This window comes from Oncorhynchus mykiss, chromosome 1 (genome assembly GCF_057628025.1).
Source record: "Oncorhynchus mykiss isolate SJ-2025 chromosome 1, ASM5762802v1, whole genome shotgun sequence".
NCBI classification, from domain to species: Eukaryota; Metazoa; Chordata; class Actinopteri; order Salmoniformes; family Salmonidae; genus Oncorhynchus; species Oncorhynchus mykiss.
In genome coordinates this window covers 73,854,210-73,871,672 of record NC_143022.1, presented here as the reverse complement: position 1 = coordinate 73,871,672, position 17,463 = coordinate 73,854,210, and the positions used below count along the sequence as shown (strand labels likewise).

At 41.0% G+C, this 17,463-nt stretch overlaps 1 protein-coding gene across 1 annotated transcript; it reads left to right on the top strand.

The window, feature by feature from the left end:
* The first annotated feature begins 1,203 nt into the window (after positions 1–1,203).
* On the top strand, positions 1,204–16,645 carry eef1a1a (eukaryotic translation elongation factor 1 alpha 1a). Its single transcript, XM_021610662.3, has 8 exons — positions 1,204–2,222; positions 4,531–4,705; positions 4,960–5,139; positions 5,363–5,659; positions 8,481–8,631; positions 14,916–15,172; positions 15,510–15,744; positions 15,850–16,645. The coding sequence occupies exons 2-8, from the start codon at positions 4,562–4,564 to the stop codon at positions 15,972–15,974; spliced, it is 1,389 nt and encodes a 462-aa protein (XP_021466337.1). The 5' UTR covers positions 1,204–2,222; positions 4,531–4,561; the 3' UTR covers positions 15,975–16,645.
* The last annotated feature ends 818 nt before the right edge of the window (positions 16,646–17,463 follow it).

Here is a 17,463-nt window from a genome sequence, read left to right as displayed (position 1 = left end):
TCTCTTTTTCAGGACCCTGGTCTTTCAAAGATAATTTGGAAAAATCCAAATAACTTCACAGAGCTTCATTATAAAGGGTTTAAACACTGTGTCCCATGCTTGTTCAATGAACCATAAATAATTAATGAACATGCACCTGTGGAACAGTCGTTAAGACACTAACAGCTTACAGAAGGTAGGCAATTAAGGTCACAGTTATGAAAACTTAGGACACTAAAGATGCCTTTCTACTGACTCTGAAAAACACCCAAAGAAAGATGCCCAGGGTCCCTGCTCATCTGTGTGAACGTGCCTTAGGAATGCTGCAAGGAGGCATGAGGACTGCAAATGCGGACAGGGCAATACATTGCAATGTCCGTACTGTGAGACACCTAAGACAGCGCTACAGGGAGACAGGACGGACAGCTGATTTTGTGCAATTCTACACATTTTTCGATGAGGCAGAGGAAAAATATACGTTTTACAGCTAATTTCCTGCAATTCTACACATTTTGTTGTAGGATGGAGACAAATGTTTTCAGTTTTTAATATGTATTGAGTGACACTGATTAACCTTGATTACTACAAGTTTAGATAGCTGGCCAATAGACTCACTTACCAATCTAAAAAATGTTAGCTGACATGGGTTAATTATTTATTGTACCTTTATTTAACTAGGCAAGTAAGTTAAGAACAAATTCTTATTTACAATGACAGCCTAGGAACAGTGGGTTAACTGCCTTGTTCAGAATTACATATTTTTACCTTGTCAGCTCAGGGATTCGATCTAGCAACTTTTTGGTTACTGGCCCAATGCTCATGATTGCCAAGGGAAGCCAGGCTTCCCCCAAAAATTATGAATGTATCTTTAGTCTCTGTGATTCATACTTTTCCTTCAATTTGCAAGAGGCTGAATGCATCTCACAGGAGAAAGCATCCGAGCGAGTGAAACAGCGCCTCTCCCTCCCTCTCTATGTGTGTAGTCCATCTGATTCTGTCTAGTCCAAACAAGTATGACATTAATGCTACGGGCGGCCGCAAAGGCAAGGGAACCCAGCGAGCATCGGGCCTCCCTTGACAAAAATGTATTTTAAAAATGAGCCAATCAGCATTGAGCTAAACTGAGCGAGCTCAACTGTGATTGGTCCTGGCGCACTAAAGTGTCAAGGGAAGCCAGCTTGGATTTGGCGTCACTCCTATCAAATCCCATTGAGAGCATACGTCATTGACAAAAAAAACTTGAATTGTTGCATCTCGTGTTGTCCTCCGGTGGTTAGCTAGCTAAAATTGTCCCTTTCCAAAAATATCCATGGATGGAGATATGGATTTAGACTTGTGGTTTTATTTCATTCTCTGTACTGGCCAATGATTATAACAGCGATTTTGATCCAACCATTAATTCATACATTGTTGTGCCCCTGGCCTGAGAGATAGATGTAGAAGGCTAATGTTAACTAGCGTTGCCCATGAATGGAAGTTAGGCGAGTGAGCAAGCATTTTAGCCAGGACAACAAAAAATAAAGTGTGTAGTGTATGACAGAGTGATAGACCGTTTTGTCAACATCGGTTAGTCAACATGTTTTTCTACTTTCATGAACATGCATGCACACACACAGAAATCAGAACCATGGACAGCCACATATTTAGCTTGGACTAAATTGTTTTTGGAATCTTTTAGTTATCACTGTATTAGACTAAACCGAGGTGATGATGTTGAAATGTTGAAGTTGAAATGGTGCTGGCATAGTGGAGGCAGCTCCTGTTTGCGACTTGCAGTAACTCTGTGGTTCTAAATCAATAGTTGTGTAGCAGTCCGAAAATGTCTGAAACATTAACTTGCTTGACCATGCTGTAGGTCATGTAATAGTCTGTTATTGTACAAGCAATATGCTTTCTGGACTACAATTAGAGAGGTTGATATCGGGTTTTATGATAAAACAAAAAGGTCTTTAGGCCTATACTGTATAGCATGTTCACAAGGCAAATGAATTAACAGGATGTATAGCGCAAACAACGCAATTATCACAACACAGGTTGTAAATATGGCTTGGCTTCCCCAGTGATTTTACCCACGCACCGCTACTGGCCCTGTGTCTAGGGCACTGGGGTATATAATACGAACGATCTCGGAAGGGGTATGAGCATTGAACGCAATTGCGTAACCCCCTCCTGTCTGAGATAAACGGATCAGCATCTCGTCACAGTCTCATTCAGCACCGGACTTGACTCATTCGTTTGCGCAGGTAGGCAATACTTTCCAATAACTACGCATGTGATACATTGTTTCAAATCTAATGCTGTAAATGGCGAATGACTGAATGTTTATATTTTCCATTTGCACTTACATTGTTGTGCGTAACGTTTGTGGGCGTGTGAATATTGCATTGTTGTTGGAAGCCGACAGTCGACCGCTAATGCGCATAGATAGGCCATATTCGAGTAAGCGTAGGCGATGAGAGAACATGGCGGCAGAGGCAGGAGGACGGTTTGGAAATCCAACTAAATCCTCTAGACTTCATCAGAATTATCCGGTCGCGCACCTAATTGTAGCACCTACATTCCAGGCACCTGTTTTTAAATAGGCTTACATGGACAGCAAAGTCAAATGAACAGTGGAAAAACAAAAACTATTGCAAAGAAAAATAAACTATTGCAAAGCTACCATAATTTTATTTTAGAAATAGCAGTCAGTTCTGGTGAAATCTGGTATCAGCTCCCAGTGCACCTAGATAAGCATGCAGAATTTGGCTACTGTAATCATTTCCATACATTGCTCACCTAATGAAATGGTCTGTCATAAATATCAACAACCTAGGGTGTTGATCAATTTTGCAATTGGAAAATGAGGTGAATTTGTGGTGTTTCTGTCATTGTCATGCAAGTCAATGAAAAGGAAACAACACTACTGTCCTAGTAAAACCGGCATTTATTTAAATATAATTTGTGTTATGGTGTTATTCCCCAGCATTTAACCTGTGCATTCCACTGCAGTAGTCTGGCTTCAGAAATGGCTGCTGCACATTCAATGCCAAGGCTCATGACAAAATGGAGGACTGTCTGAGGTTACAGTTAGCAAGTTGATATGGAATAGGGAGGATATTCAGTGACATAAGAGCTGATTGTCTCAATGTCTCACTGCTGAGCAGTGGCAGGTAGCCTAGCGGTTATAGTGTTGGGCGAGTATACCTGAGCCGAGGTGAAACATCTGTTGATGTGCCTTGGAGCAAGGCACTTAACCCTAATTTGCTCCAGGGTCACTGTACTACTTCTGACCCTGTTAAACAACATTTCACTGCACCCATCCGGTGAGTTTAGTTTATTTTTTATTTTTACAGGGACAGTGCACATTAATCAACGTTTCAGTAAAAGTGCCGGTTTTAGCCAGCCGGCTAATTTTCAACCGCAGTCCCTGGGCAGGTTATTAAAAACAATTACAATATAGACAATAGCAGCATAGAACAAGCAAGACATAGCAACATAGGACAAGCAAGACGCAGCATACAGACAGAGCAACATAAAATAAAAAGCAGCAAGACAAAATTCATAAAAGCAACAAAGTGTTTCCACACCTCACAAGCTACAGACAACAGACAACATGGAAAGCGGCAATACACAGCTAGGGACCATGTTCACAAATCTGATTGACCTTTAGCCATGTCTTCAAGCATTTGATATGTGGTGCAGTTATGTGTGTCTGATGGCAGTGTATTCCAGACATGGGAAGCTCTCACAGAGAATGCAGATTTACTAAAGGTGCTTTTCCTTAGGGGAACTATACAGTCACCTCTCATTGCAGACCTTGTGGATCTGCTGCCATATGTCTGGGTTTTCTGTTTAACAAAAATATTGAGTGGAGGGGGAGCCAGGCCATTAAGGATCTTGAATACAAGACATGCGTCGGTGTATTGCACAAGATTTTCCCAACTCAAGAGCTCATGCTTTCTAAGGATGTGACAATGATGATGGCTATTGGGCTTCCTATCAAGCACTTTGAGAGCCTGTTTGTAGACAGACTGAATAGGTTTTAATGTTGTACAGCAAGCTTGGGCCCAACTAGTCAAGCAGTATGTTAAGTGGGGGAGTATCATAGATTTGAAGTACAATTTTGCTACCTCTGTAGTCAAACAATTTCGTATAAATCGGAAATTAGCTAGGTTGAATTTGGTTATTTGAATTACCTTTTTCACATGCTTTTTAAAAGAGAGGTGACAATACACATTGTTTTGGGTGGCCGAGGAAAGGAGGGATAACTAGCTAGAAACTAACTGTGTCTTGAGCTTGATGCAGTTCTGTGCCCACTGACAGTTTGCTAACATTAAGTGATTGCTGATTGGTCTCGTGGTGCCATTTATGTGACATTGTTTTTGTGTGTAAACTGTGCTTGTCCTTAGAAGTTATGCTGAAGCAGTAGCTGCTGGGGCTGTTACGCAATGGGAAGTCAGCTGTAGTGTCCTTGTCCATGGTGCTGTAATTCACTGTATTCCCTTGTGGAGTCTTTGCCCAGGAAATCCTTTCAGATCCATAGACCTTGCTGCACTTTTCCACCTGCAGACTCTCTCACTGTCACTTTAACCAGTCAGCCATGGGCAAGGAGAAGCTCCACATCAACATTGTGGTGATCGGCCACGTGGACTCTGGCAAGTCCACCACCACTGGCCACCTGATCTACAAGTGCGGTGGCATTGACAAGAGGACCATTGAAAAGTTTGAGAAGGAGGCTGCTGAGGTGAGTAAGAGTTGGTCCTGTACTTTGCAAACATCTATTGATAGTCCGTTCTTCTGTTGGCCAACGTGTTGTAAAAGGGCTCAGTACACTGCTGTTATATTGTATTAACCAATAATCTTCATAGGCTACCTAAAGATTGACAGTTATATTGCCATATATTGTCTAATTTGACAATACATCTTGGCAATAGAATTCACTACCATTGACTTCTCCTCAGAAATGTCATATAACCAGTGACGTGTGTTTTTTCTCAGATGGGGAAGGGCTCCTTTAAGTATGCCTGGGTGCTGGACAAGCTGAAGGCAGAGAGGGAGCGTGGCATCACCATTGACATCTCACTGTGGAAGTTTGAGACCAGCAAGTACTACGTCACCATTATCGACGCCCCCGGACACAGGGACTTCATCAAGAACATGATCACTGGAACCTCCCAGGTCTGAATCACAATGACACAGTCCTTCCTTACACACAGACACCTGCCAGGTCTTCATTCAAGTGCCTGGAAGTCTATTATTAAACTTGCAACTGTGGTTTTCCAGGCTAGTTTATAGCTGTACTATAACCACAGGCAATTTGCGGACTCAAAGTGCCATCTTAGTTGCATAGGACTTTTGAAAACTAATTGTATTTATTATTCACATGTTCTGGTGTTTACAGGCAGACTGTGCCGTGCTGATTGTGGCAGCCGGTGTGGGTGAATTCGAGGCCGGCATCTCAAAGAACGGGCAGACCCGCGAGCACGCCCTCCTGGCCTACACCCTGGGGGTCAAGCAGCTGATCGTGGGCATCAACAAGATGGACTCCACTGAGCCCAACTACAGCCAGAAGCGTTATGAGGAGATTGTGAAGGAAGTCAGCACCTACATCAAGAAGATTGGCTACAACCCGGATACGGTAGCCTTTGTTCCCATCTCTGGCTGGAACGGAGACAACATGCTGGAGGCCAGTCCTAATGTACGTAAGCAGGAAGCTAAAGGGCATTTATTTTTTATCTTTATACTAGGATAGCATTGCAGCCACAGTGAGCGGTCTGAGTATACAGTGCCTTGCGAAAGTATTCGGCCCCCTTGAACTTTGCGACCTTTTGCCACATTTCAGGCTTCAAACATAAAGATATAAAACTGTATTTATTTGTGAAGAATCAACAACAAGTGGGACACAATCATGAAGTGGAACGACATTTATTGAATATTTCAAACTTTTTTAACAAATCAAAAACTGAAAAATTGGGCGTGCAAAATTATTCAGCCCCTTTACTTTCAGTGCAGCAAACTCTCTCCAGAAGTTCAGTGAGGATCTCTGAATGATCCAATGTTGACCTAAATGACTAATGATGATAAATACAATCCACCTGTGTGTAATCAAGTCTCCGTATAAATGCACCTGCACTGTGATAGTCTCAGAGGTCCGTTAAAAGCGCAGAGAGCATCATGAAGAACAAGGAACACACCAGGCAGGTCCGAGATACTGTTGTGAAGAAGTTTAAAGCCGGATTTGGATACAAAAAGATTTCCCAAGCTTTAAACATCCCAAGGAGCACTGTGCAAGCGATAATATTGAAATGGAAGGAGTATCAGACCACTGCAAATCTACCAAGACCTGGCCTTCCCTCTAAACTTTCAGCTCATACAAGGAGAAGACTGATCAGAGATGCAGCCAAGAGGCCCATGATCACTCTGGATGAACTGCAGAGATCTACAGCTGAGGTGGGACACTCTGTCCATAGGACAACAATCAGTCGTATATTGCACAAATCTGGCCTTAATGGAAGAGTGGCAAGAAGAAAGCCATTTCTTAAAGATATCCATAAAAAGTGTTGTTTAAAGTTTGCCACAAGCCACCTGGGAGACACACCAAACATGTGGAAGAAGGTGCTCTGGTCAGATGAAACCAAAATTGAACTTTTTGGCAACAATGCAAAACGTTATGTTTGGCGTAAAAGCAACACCCTGAACACACCATCCCCACTGTCAAACATGGTGGTGGCAGCATCATGGTTTGGGCCTGCTTTTCTTCAGCAGGGACAGGGAAGATGGTTAAAATTGATGGGAAGATGGATGGAGCCAAATACAGGACCATTCTGGAAGAAAACCTGATCGTCTGCAAAAGACCTGAGACTGGGACGGAGATTTGTCTTCCAACAAGACAATGATCCAAAACATAAAGCAAAATCTACAATGGAATGGTTCAAAAATAAACATATCCGGGTGTTAGAATGGCCAAGTCAAAGTCCAGACCTGAATCCAATCGAGAATCTGTGGAAAGAACTGAAAACTGCTGTTCACAAATGCTCTCCATCCAACCTCACTGAGCTCGAGCTGTTTTGCAAGGAGGAATGGGAAAAAAATTCAGTCTCTCGATGTGCAAAACTGATAGAGACATACCCCAAGCGACTTACAGCTGTAATCGCAGCAAAAGGTGGCGCTACAAAGTATTAACTTAAGGGGGCTGAATAATTTTGCACGCCCAATTTTTCAGTTTTTGATTTGTTAAAAAAGTTTGAAATATCCAATAAATGTCGTTCCACTTCATGATTGTGTTCCACTTGTTGATTCTTCACAAAAAAAATACAGTTTTATATCTTTATGTTTGAAGCCTGAAATGTGGCAAAAGGTCGCAAAGTTCAAGGGGGCCGAATACTTTTGCAAGGCACTGTATGTAATATAATCTAGCAGTGTGCCGATTTCGTCATACACGTAAACCTATCCGTTTTATCACTTGATACGCGTAAAACCAGGAAGTGCGCTTTAAATGCTGCTAATTAAATACTGGTAAAGCCTATACCTCTAGTGCACATTACTGCGCATTGTTAGGTTCCTTCACTCAATCACACACATTGTTCAAAGGTAAACGACTCCGACAAATAAATGCACATTAGGGCCATTTACTTAGTCCTATTTAATTATCAACGAAATAAGCTAATAAATACCCTAATGCATGGCTGGCTACTGCTGCATGCATTTATTCCAGACGCAGATTTAGAGGAAGATAGGCTAATTTGCTTGCCCCATATATTGTTTCACTGCAAAACCTCTCTCCCGACACTTATGCCACAACATTTGTACAATTAAAATATCAACATTGGTCATTTCATTTTAGAATAATCTGTCACTCGGTAAACATGCCTGGGCCAGAATAAAAAATAGCAAGAAGCATGGGCTAGGATCACAACATAAGATGTCGTCAACAATGGAATAATTATACTGGCAGACAAAGTAGGACTACTAAATAACGCCAAGTAGACAGAATATATGGCCATAAAAGTCTACAGAAAATAACTAGATTGAACAACAATCACTAGCTACGGATTCATACATGACGTTTGGAGAAGGGGAGACTTGTGCCCCGAGAAGAGTGACTGTTAGTGAAACAGCCGTGCATGGCTGGGTCAATTAGAGCAGACGGAGAGCGGCTTATTCTAATTCAATTGTTGCAGCAGGCTCAACAAATAGTCCGCCAGTTTCTTTACAGACAGAAGAACTAGTCAATAGTTTGGAGCACACAGCGCTTCACACTGTTTTAGTGAAAGATGTGTGATGGCAGCTGAAAATAAAACATGTCCGATCACTGATAATTACAAAAAAAATACTTGTCAATCGTATTATGAAAATTCTCCATATTCGTTATGATACTAGTTTTATCCGAGTATTCGGCACACACCTAATATAATCTGCTCTCCGCTTTAATTTGAAGAAAGTAAGTCAATGAAAATTGTGGAGCACAGCACACTTTATAACTTTGATCTACTGCTCACTCGGGTCTCCTCCATCCTCAGATGACCTGGTTTAAGGGATGGAAGATCACCAGGAAGGATGGCAGTTCATCCGGGACCACCCTGCTGGAAGCTCTGGATGCTATTCAGCCCCCGTCCCGCCCCACCGACAAGCCCCTCCGCCTACCCCTGCAGGATGTCTACAAGATTGGAGGTGAGCATCGCACCCACCTTAGAGGCTGCCCATCCGTAATGATACATTCTAGGGATGTAACGATTCACAGATAAACATTTGAATCAGGGGCCGATGCATAAGATACAAGTGCATCGGTCTGCGTATCCCGAACTGAAGTATACATCGGTCCGAAAATGGATTAAAACTTAACAAAATCGCTGGCTCAGTTATATATATAGTCGGGCGAAAAAGTATTTAGTCAGCCACCAATTGTGCAAGTTCTCCCACTTAAAAAGATGAGAGAGGCCTGTAATTTTCATCATAGGTACACTTCAACTATGACAGACAAAATGAGGGGAAAATCCAGAAAATCACATTGTAGGATTTTTTATGAATTTATTTGCAAATTATGGTGGAAAATAAGTATTTGGTCAATAACAAAAGTTTCTCAATACTTTGTTATATACCCTTTGTTTGCAATGACAGAGGTCAAACATTTTCTGTAAGTCTTCACAAGGTTTTCACACACTGTTGCTGGTATTTTGGCCCATTCCTCCATGCAGATCTCCTCTAGAGCAGTGATGTTTTGGGGCTGTTGCTGGGCAACACGGACTTTCAACTCCCTCCAAAGATTTTCTATGGGGTTGAGATCTGGAGACTGGCTAGGCCACTCCAGGACCTTGAAATGCTTCTTACGAAGCCACTCCTTCGTTGCCCGGGCGGTGTGTTTAGGATCATTGTCATGCTGAAAGACCCAGCCACGTTTCATCTTCAATGCCCTTGCTGATGGAAGGAGGTTTTCACTCAAAATCTCACGATACATGGCCCCATTCATTCTTTCCTTTCCACGGATCAGTCGTCCTGGTCCCTTTGCAGAAAAACAGCCCAAAAGCATGATGTTTCCACCCCCATGCTTCACAGTAGGTATGGTGTTCTTTGTATGCAACTCAGCATTCTTTGTCCTCCAAACACGACGAGTTGAGTTTTTACCAAAAAGTTATATTTTTGTTTCATCTGACCATATGACATTCTCCCAATCTTCTTCTGGATCATCCAAATGCTCTCTAGCAAACTTCAGACGGGCCTGGACATGTACTGGCTTAATCAGGGGGACACGTCTGGCACTGCAGGATTTGAGTCCCTGGCGGCGTAGCGTGTTACTGATGGTAGGCTTTTTTACTTTGGTCCCAGCTCTCTGCAGGTCATTGACTAGGTCCCCCCGTGTGGTTCTGGGATTTTTTTCTCACCGTTCTTGTGATAATTTTGACCCCACGGGGTGAGATCTTGCGTGGAGCCCCAGATCGAGGGGGATTATCAGTGGTCTTGTATGTCTTCCATTTCCTAATAATTGCTCCCACAGTTGATTTCTTCAAACCAAGCTATTGCAGATTCAGTCTTCCCAACCTGGTGCAGGTCTACAATTTTGTTTCTGGTGTCCTTTGACAGCTCTTTGGTCTTGGCCATAGTGGAGTTTGGAGTGTGACTGTTTGAGGTTGTGGACAGGTGTCTTTTATACTGATAACAAGTTCAAACAGGTGCCATTAATACAGGTAATGAGTGGAGGACAGGGGAGCCTCTTAAAGAAGAAGTTACAGGTCTGTGAGAGCCAGAAATCTTGCTTGTTTGTAGGTGACCAAATACTTATTTTCCACCATAATTTGCAAATAAATTCATAAAAAATCCTACAATGTGATTTTCTGGATTTTATTTCTCATTTTGTCTGTCATAGTTGAAGTGTACCTATGATGAAAATTACAGGCCTCTCTCATCTTATTAAGTGGGAGAACTTGCACAATTGGTGGCTGACTAAATACTTTTTTGCCCCACTGTATATAAAAAAAAATATTCTACCTTCTGAAAATATCTGATCTATTGTGACAACTGATGTGTCGGCTCCTTTTGTGTCAAACTGCATACAACTTTGCTGACACTGCAAAATACAAATGAATCATTATGGGGGGAATTCCAACACTAAATAAGTGCCCAATAAGTTCCAACACTAAATAAGTGCCCAATAAGTTCCAACACTAAGTAAGTGCCCAATAAGTTCCAACACTAAGTAAGTGCCCAATAAGTTCCAACACTAAGTAAGTGCCCAATAAGTTCCAACACTAAGTAAGTGCCCAATAAGTTCCAACACTAAGTAAGTGCCCATAAATGGAATGTAATTTCCTTTTTATGCACTTCTCTCTCTACGCATATTCTGACCTTGAACTTAAGCATTATTAACCCTCTATTCGTTTGGGGTGCAGAGTTTTTTAAAAGTTTGACATCTCAGCCAGCAGTGGCTCTTCCTTTAAAAGTTATGAGTTTATACTGCGACCGTTTGTGGTAGATGGTGGCATTCTGTCATTGCACCACACTATCACAAGGAGGAGTTAGAACGCTGCTCTATCGGTAGGTCTAAATTGTGGTGTTTATGTCAGTCTCTCTCCTCTGGCACTAGAGTCCTGCATCAGGCAACAACAACAACTGTCGGTGGTCCTGGGGTTAAGAGAGAACTTGGATAAATACAAATGGGGGAATTTCACTTGACATGTGGACTGACGATTTTACAAAAAAAAATAGGCACAGTGAGCTTTTGGTTTCTCTCCATCTGAATACAGAAAAAAAATCGAAATATCTAACTGCCTCTATTTACAAATTAGTAAGAATGTCTCATCCAATGTTCAAGAATGGCATTTTTCCCTTTATTCAAATTACTACAATCGCTCACTTTCGGTTATTTGAAACGAAATCAACAAAATCATTTTTAAATAATGTGATTATTATAATTAACCCTACATTAGAATTATATAAAACACCTCTTAGATATTCTCACAGATCAGATTTGCCCTTACGAAAAATGCCCCTTAGATATTTAGAATCCTCCAATCCTCTAAATTAAATTGGCGGAGAGTCAGGCGGCATTGGCGGAGTTGAAGAGGGCGAGGAACGGGGGGGGGGCTGCTTTATATAATTAACATTCTATTATTTATTTATTTTCTGTGATCAAAAAATAAAATGAACAATTAAATTATTTAATTAAGAGACCTGTTTAAGTAGTATTTTAGTATTTTGATACAGGGAGAGAAAACAAACGTAGCAGGCTGTGAATTCTGCAAACAACGTTTCTAGGATGGGCTAATAGCAGGACAATAGACTCAACCTTTACAAAGGATAGTCTAATAGCTCGGCTACAGTAGGTGTGAACCCCCCAACCCACTTGCAATGGATTAAGTACTCAAAAGGTTTACATTTCTAACTCTAAACCTCATGCAACCGCAAAATGTCAGATCAGGCATAAATTGTACAGTATTGATGCATTCCTTGATAAAATAATGATAGAAATACTCTTTCAAAATTCAGATGTTTATTTCAACTATCAGCAGGACCAATAGGGAATAAATATCACTGAATGACAGGGACTGGTCTTGATAAATAAATCAGATTTTTATTTGGAAATGTTAGGATCATTTTGCTTTTCACTCAGTCCCTTAGTAGCCTAGGCCTACTCCCGACCAGTCCACACAAGTTTCTTCAACTGTCTTCTGACTGTGATTAGAGTGATGTTGATTGCCTTTGCCGATCGCTCATCATCTTCAACCATCAGTGAGTCTATCTTACCGAGTCCACCAAATGCATTGTTTTAGTACTCTACAACTCAATTTGCCCCAACAAAAATAATGCATCAACACCTCAAATATATTAATTTATTATTAACCCTGCATTATAATTGTAATGCAGATGTTTATTTCATTATGGATCCATAACGAATTGCTGTGGGAATAAATATAATTGAATGATGTGGTCAACTATTTCAGCACCGCTTCTCTCTGTTTGGCTATTGGTTAGCCTACAATTAGGGTGTGGAAATGTTAGGATTATTTTGATCTTAGTACAGTAGCCTACTCCAGACCGGTCACGTTGTACAGCGTCCTGAATGTTTCGTTTGAAGTTTTTCTTGGAATAGAAACACCATAATATTAGTCAAATTAATTAAGCTAGATTTCATAAAATCAATCCAATATACTATGTTCTTACAAAAAAAATATTTAAAATTCTCTAGTTCAGCCGATATATAAAAAAGTCAAATGATTCTCAAAGATGCCCTCTGGTGGTCAAACTTGCACTAATTAGCATTAAAAATGGCAACAATCGCTGACACTTAAATAACTTGACATAGAATTCTGCGGCAGCCCGCAAGGTGTGGTGCAGAACGGCACAACTTTTAAAGGAAGAACTACTGTACACCGTATTCTGACCTTGACTTTATTCCTTCATAATTCCTCCACCTTTATGCTCGATGAAACAATGAATAAGGTCACCCAACCTGTCAGTTCCAAATGGAACATCTATTCCCCCCCGCAATATAGAAATAACGCCCTTCTCCATACACTAATTTACAAATTGATAAGAGGTAGTAAATGTGTAAGCGGATTGTAAATATGAATACATTGTTTTAGATCTATTTTACAATATCACTGGAGACGAACGTGAAACCAGTCATATGGCAGCTAACAGAAACACATCAACAGATCACCTTTTCCACAGTGAAGTTTATAAAACGCTGGCCTTAACTTGGGATGAAATTTGGAGACCCAAGCTATGGGCTTCTGTAACCATGTGCAAATGACAGTAGAGTGCCAAACCTGGAGTTGAATTATGATTTCTAGAATGTTTAATACAATTTTTGTAACAATGTATAGTGTTAAATATTAGCCACTATCAGTAGCCACCGTCAGTTATACCTGCATACATTTATAATGGTCATTGACTTGTTAGTTTAATTTAGCATCATTCCATTACATCGTTAGTTTACCTATGGTTGTGTGGTTGTTCCTGTGGATCGCTAGCAATAGTGGATCATATTAGGCTAACACATTACAAGTTGTGCAATAATTTGGGACATGTCATTATGGGACTCAGACCATACGTAGCAGTTTAAACCTAGAGCACAGTTCATGACAAAAACACTGTTCCATGATTAGTGAGGATTATTAGGGCAGATTTATGGGACTACTGTTCAACCCCTATTGTACACTTTACTCACCTTCAATATTTCATGGATTGAACAATAGGGCAACTTTCAGGATTAATCAAACCACTTTCACTAATATATTTAGTACTTAAAGGCTCTCCATATCAGTTTTCTTTTCTCTTTTTTTTCATTTTGCCCTGGATGGTTTGAGCGGTCTGTCTAGCAGAAGATCCAGAGCATGGTTTTTATTTTTAGGCTTTTGGAGCAGATGCAGGTATAAACATACAAATCATCCAACAAGGTGCTGGACCAGGCTCAAAGAAAAGAATAAACTGGTCAAATGAATATAAAAAACTGAAGATCAATCTGACTAGCACCTAGGGCTCAGAACAACCCTAACTAACCCCTGCAGAGACAGGCGGCAATCTTCCTTCCCATAAAGCTCTACATCTGAGCATTTATAACCTGGAAGAGACCAGGTGACAAGTGCAAAGTAAACAACTACAATAACAGTTTAAATACTATAACCTGTACAATACAGAATTATCTAGAATACTTCAGACTGGCAAATAGTACTGCCTTGGACTAGCAACATAAATAATAAACAATCTGATTTACATCATGTCTTCAGTCATTTGTAGTCAATGTTTAGAAATTATTTATTATAGTTCAAACACAGGTGACACTCAAGCAAAATTATTATTTGGTGAGGTGACCTAGCAATTATATTAGTGTATACTGTTGAATGGGATTAGTGAGGAAGCACAGTTCTCTCACAATTCATGAATACTTTACTAACCCGTGTCATAATATGGACTTGGTCTTTTACCAAATTACTATCTTCTGTATACCACCCATACCTTACACAACAACTGATTGGCTCAAACTCATTAAGGAAAGAAATTCCAGAAATTAACTTTTAACAAGGCACACCTGTTAATTAAAATGCATTCCAAGTGACGACCTCATGCCAAGAGTGTGCAAAGCTGTCAAAAGGCAAAGGGTGACTTCTTTGAAGAACCTCAAATAAAAAATATATATTGATTTGTTTAACACTTTTTTGGTTACTACATGATCCCATGTGTTATTTCATAGTGTTGATGTCTTCACTAGGCCCAGCTCATGAGCTCCATCAACAGCAGATTTGATTTAGAATGGAAAATCTAGTATTTATGCAAATGTTAGTGCATCAAACTGAATCGCAACAAAACGTTTCAAACTAAAACGCATCGTTCCTGTATCGTATCAGAGTCCATGTATCTAGATATGTATCGAATCGTCTTGAAAGGGAAAGATGCACATCTCTAATACATCCCTTCCTCATCCTCTCTCCACCTTCACGTTCTTATCCGCTCTCCCTCAGGTATTGGCACAGTGCCTGTGGGTCGTGTGGAGACGGGCATGATCAAGCCAGGCATGGTGGTGACCTTTGCCCCTGTTAATGTGACCACTGAGGTGAAGTCTGTTGAGATGCACCACGAGGCCCTGACCGAAGCAATGCCCGGTGACAACGTGGGCTTCAACGTCAAGAATGTGTCCGTCAAGGACATTCGCCGTGGCAATGTGGCCGGAGACAGCAAGAACGACCCCCCGATGGAGGCAGCAGTCTTCACTGCTCAGGTGGGCAGGGCCAGATAACACACTCACACCTACTGTAGAGGTGTAAAAACCATAGAACCAAAAGACATACAACTAAAAATGTTTAACTATGATACACAGTGGTGATCACATAAGTAAAAATATTGGTGATGATGATACAGCTTGGCAGTTACTAGTAAAATTCAATATATTCCTTTCCTCATTCATTCTGCTCTTCTCTCACAAATATTTATTTGTGGTACAGTGTGATGAGCTGTGGGGAACAATTTTTGGAAGTAAAGAGGCCAACATCTAATATCAGTGCTGATACAGGTGCTGACAGGGTAACCATGTTGACTGTGTCTGATATCTTCTCTAGGTGATCATCCTGAACCACCCAGGTCAGATCAGTGCTGGCTATGCCCCAGTGCTGGACTGCCACACTGCCCACATCGCCTGCAAGTTTGCTGAGCTCAAGGAGAAGATTGACCGTCGCTCAGGCAAGAAGCTGGAGGACAACCCAAAGGCTCTGAAGTCTGGAGACGCCGCCATTGTGGACATGGTCCCGGGAAAGCCCATGTGTGTGGAGAGCTTCTCAGAGTACCCTCCACTGGGTGAGTACTGTTGGGTAGTATAACTCTTGGGCCTGGTTGGAATTCTTTGAAAATGGTTCCACTCTCCCTTGAAGTTACCTTGGATCTGACATCCTCTCTCTGCAGGTCGTTTTGCAGTGCGTGACATGCGCCAGACTGTGGCAGTCGGGGTGATCAAGGCTGTTGAGAAGAAAGCCCCCTCCACTGGTAAGGTCACCAAGTCTGCCCAAAAGGCCCAGAAGACCAAATGAATGTTGTGCTGTGCTGCTGACTCCAGAGTCACCCATAGCAGGACAGTAGTCACCCAACTCCACCCCCCTATCGGCTGCTGCAACTCCATAGTCAAAGACTGGTTAATAATCACAATGCATCGCAAAAGTATCAGAAGGAAAGAAACAAATATTAAGCCTAGTCCTTAAGACAGTGTTTGTTCCCCCTCTCATTTCAAAGTGGTTAGATTCATGTGTATTTATTTACGTTGTAATAGCACATTGCTAGTTTTAAACGTGTACTGTTAAATATGTGAATGACCATGTTCCCCATGTGTGAGATATTGTAACCATAGAGGGGTGTGTAAACTGCCACCCCCTTCCTCTCTGTACTGCAGTTATGTCACTCTTCACGTGGTCTGTTGTCTTGCTTTTAGTGTTTGTAAACTAACTGGTGCTTTATAGTAGCCTTTGGTAATTAACTCTTACAAGTAGAAAAATATTTCTCTAAAGTGTATGTTGTGTTATATATATATATTGTTGTACTCTAGGCACACTGAGTATACCAATAGTTGACTCTCCAAGCACTTTTAATTGGCATTTTGCTATCTTTGCACTGGAAAACATAATTGGCAGAAGCTGTTGCACCTTACTCTGTTCGAGATGGCACAAGACTCGTCATGACATTAAAAGATAATTTAACCAACCAGAATGTCTCAACCCTTTTTCGATTGAAGTGAATCATTAATTGCTATAAGCTGTGCGTTCTGTTAAATTAATCCTCTCTGGGGTTCATCGATAACTGAGGAGAAATCTTATACTGTTTAACTGGGTTTGCATTGTCATTTGCCATTGTGTAGTAAACTAGTTAGAGGGTCAAGAAAAGTACAAGTTACATAGAGTATCTATGGGGGGGGGGGGGGGGGGGGGGCAGGTAGCCTAGCGGTTAGAGTGTTGGGCCAGTAACCAAAAGGTTGCTAGATCAAATCCACGAGGTCAAATCTGTAGTTCTGCCCCAGCACAAGGCAGTTAACCCACTGTTCCCATCATATTGAAATGCAAGTCCTTGATGGAAGATGGGGATTTAGAGTTGTCATTCATTTACATGTATACTGCCAAGCTGTATCATCATACATTTACATGTATTTTGTATTACACTGGGCTGAACTCCAATGTATTTTCTAACAAGATACTCTTGAGAAGTAATTTTAAAAAAAAAGGTTCACCATTATGGCTCCCTTTCAAGTATATGAACTAAATGCATGCTGAGTATTATTCTAATGAGCTCCACCCCAAAACAAGGCAATTAATAATCCCCAGTTTGTTTTGCAGTTCATTTTGGTATGTTCACTTTCACATATACATTTATTTAACAGTTCTACTGGAGAACTTATTTGTATTGCTTTTAACCTTTTTAAATGAATTTCTTATTAACACTTTGTTCTAGCTAGCTATTTGTGTAGGTAGCTATCAAGTAAACCCAATGATCAGCGCTAAGGTAGATAAACAAGTCGTAGCAAGTAAAAATGTT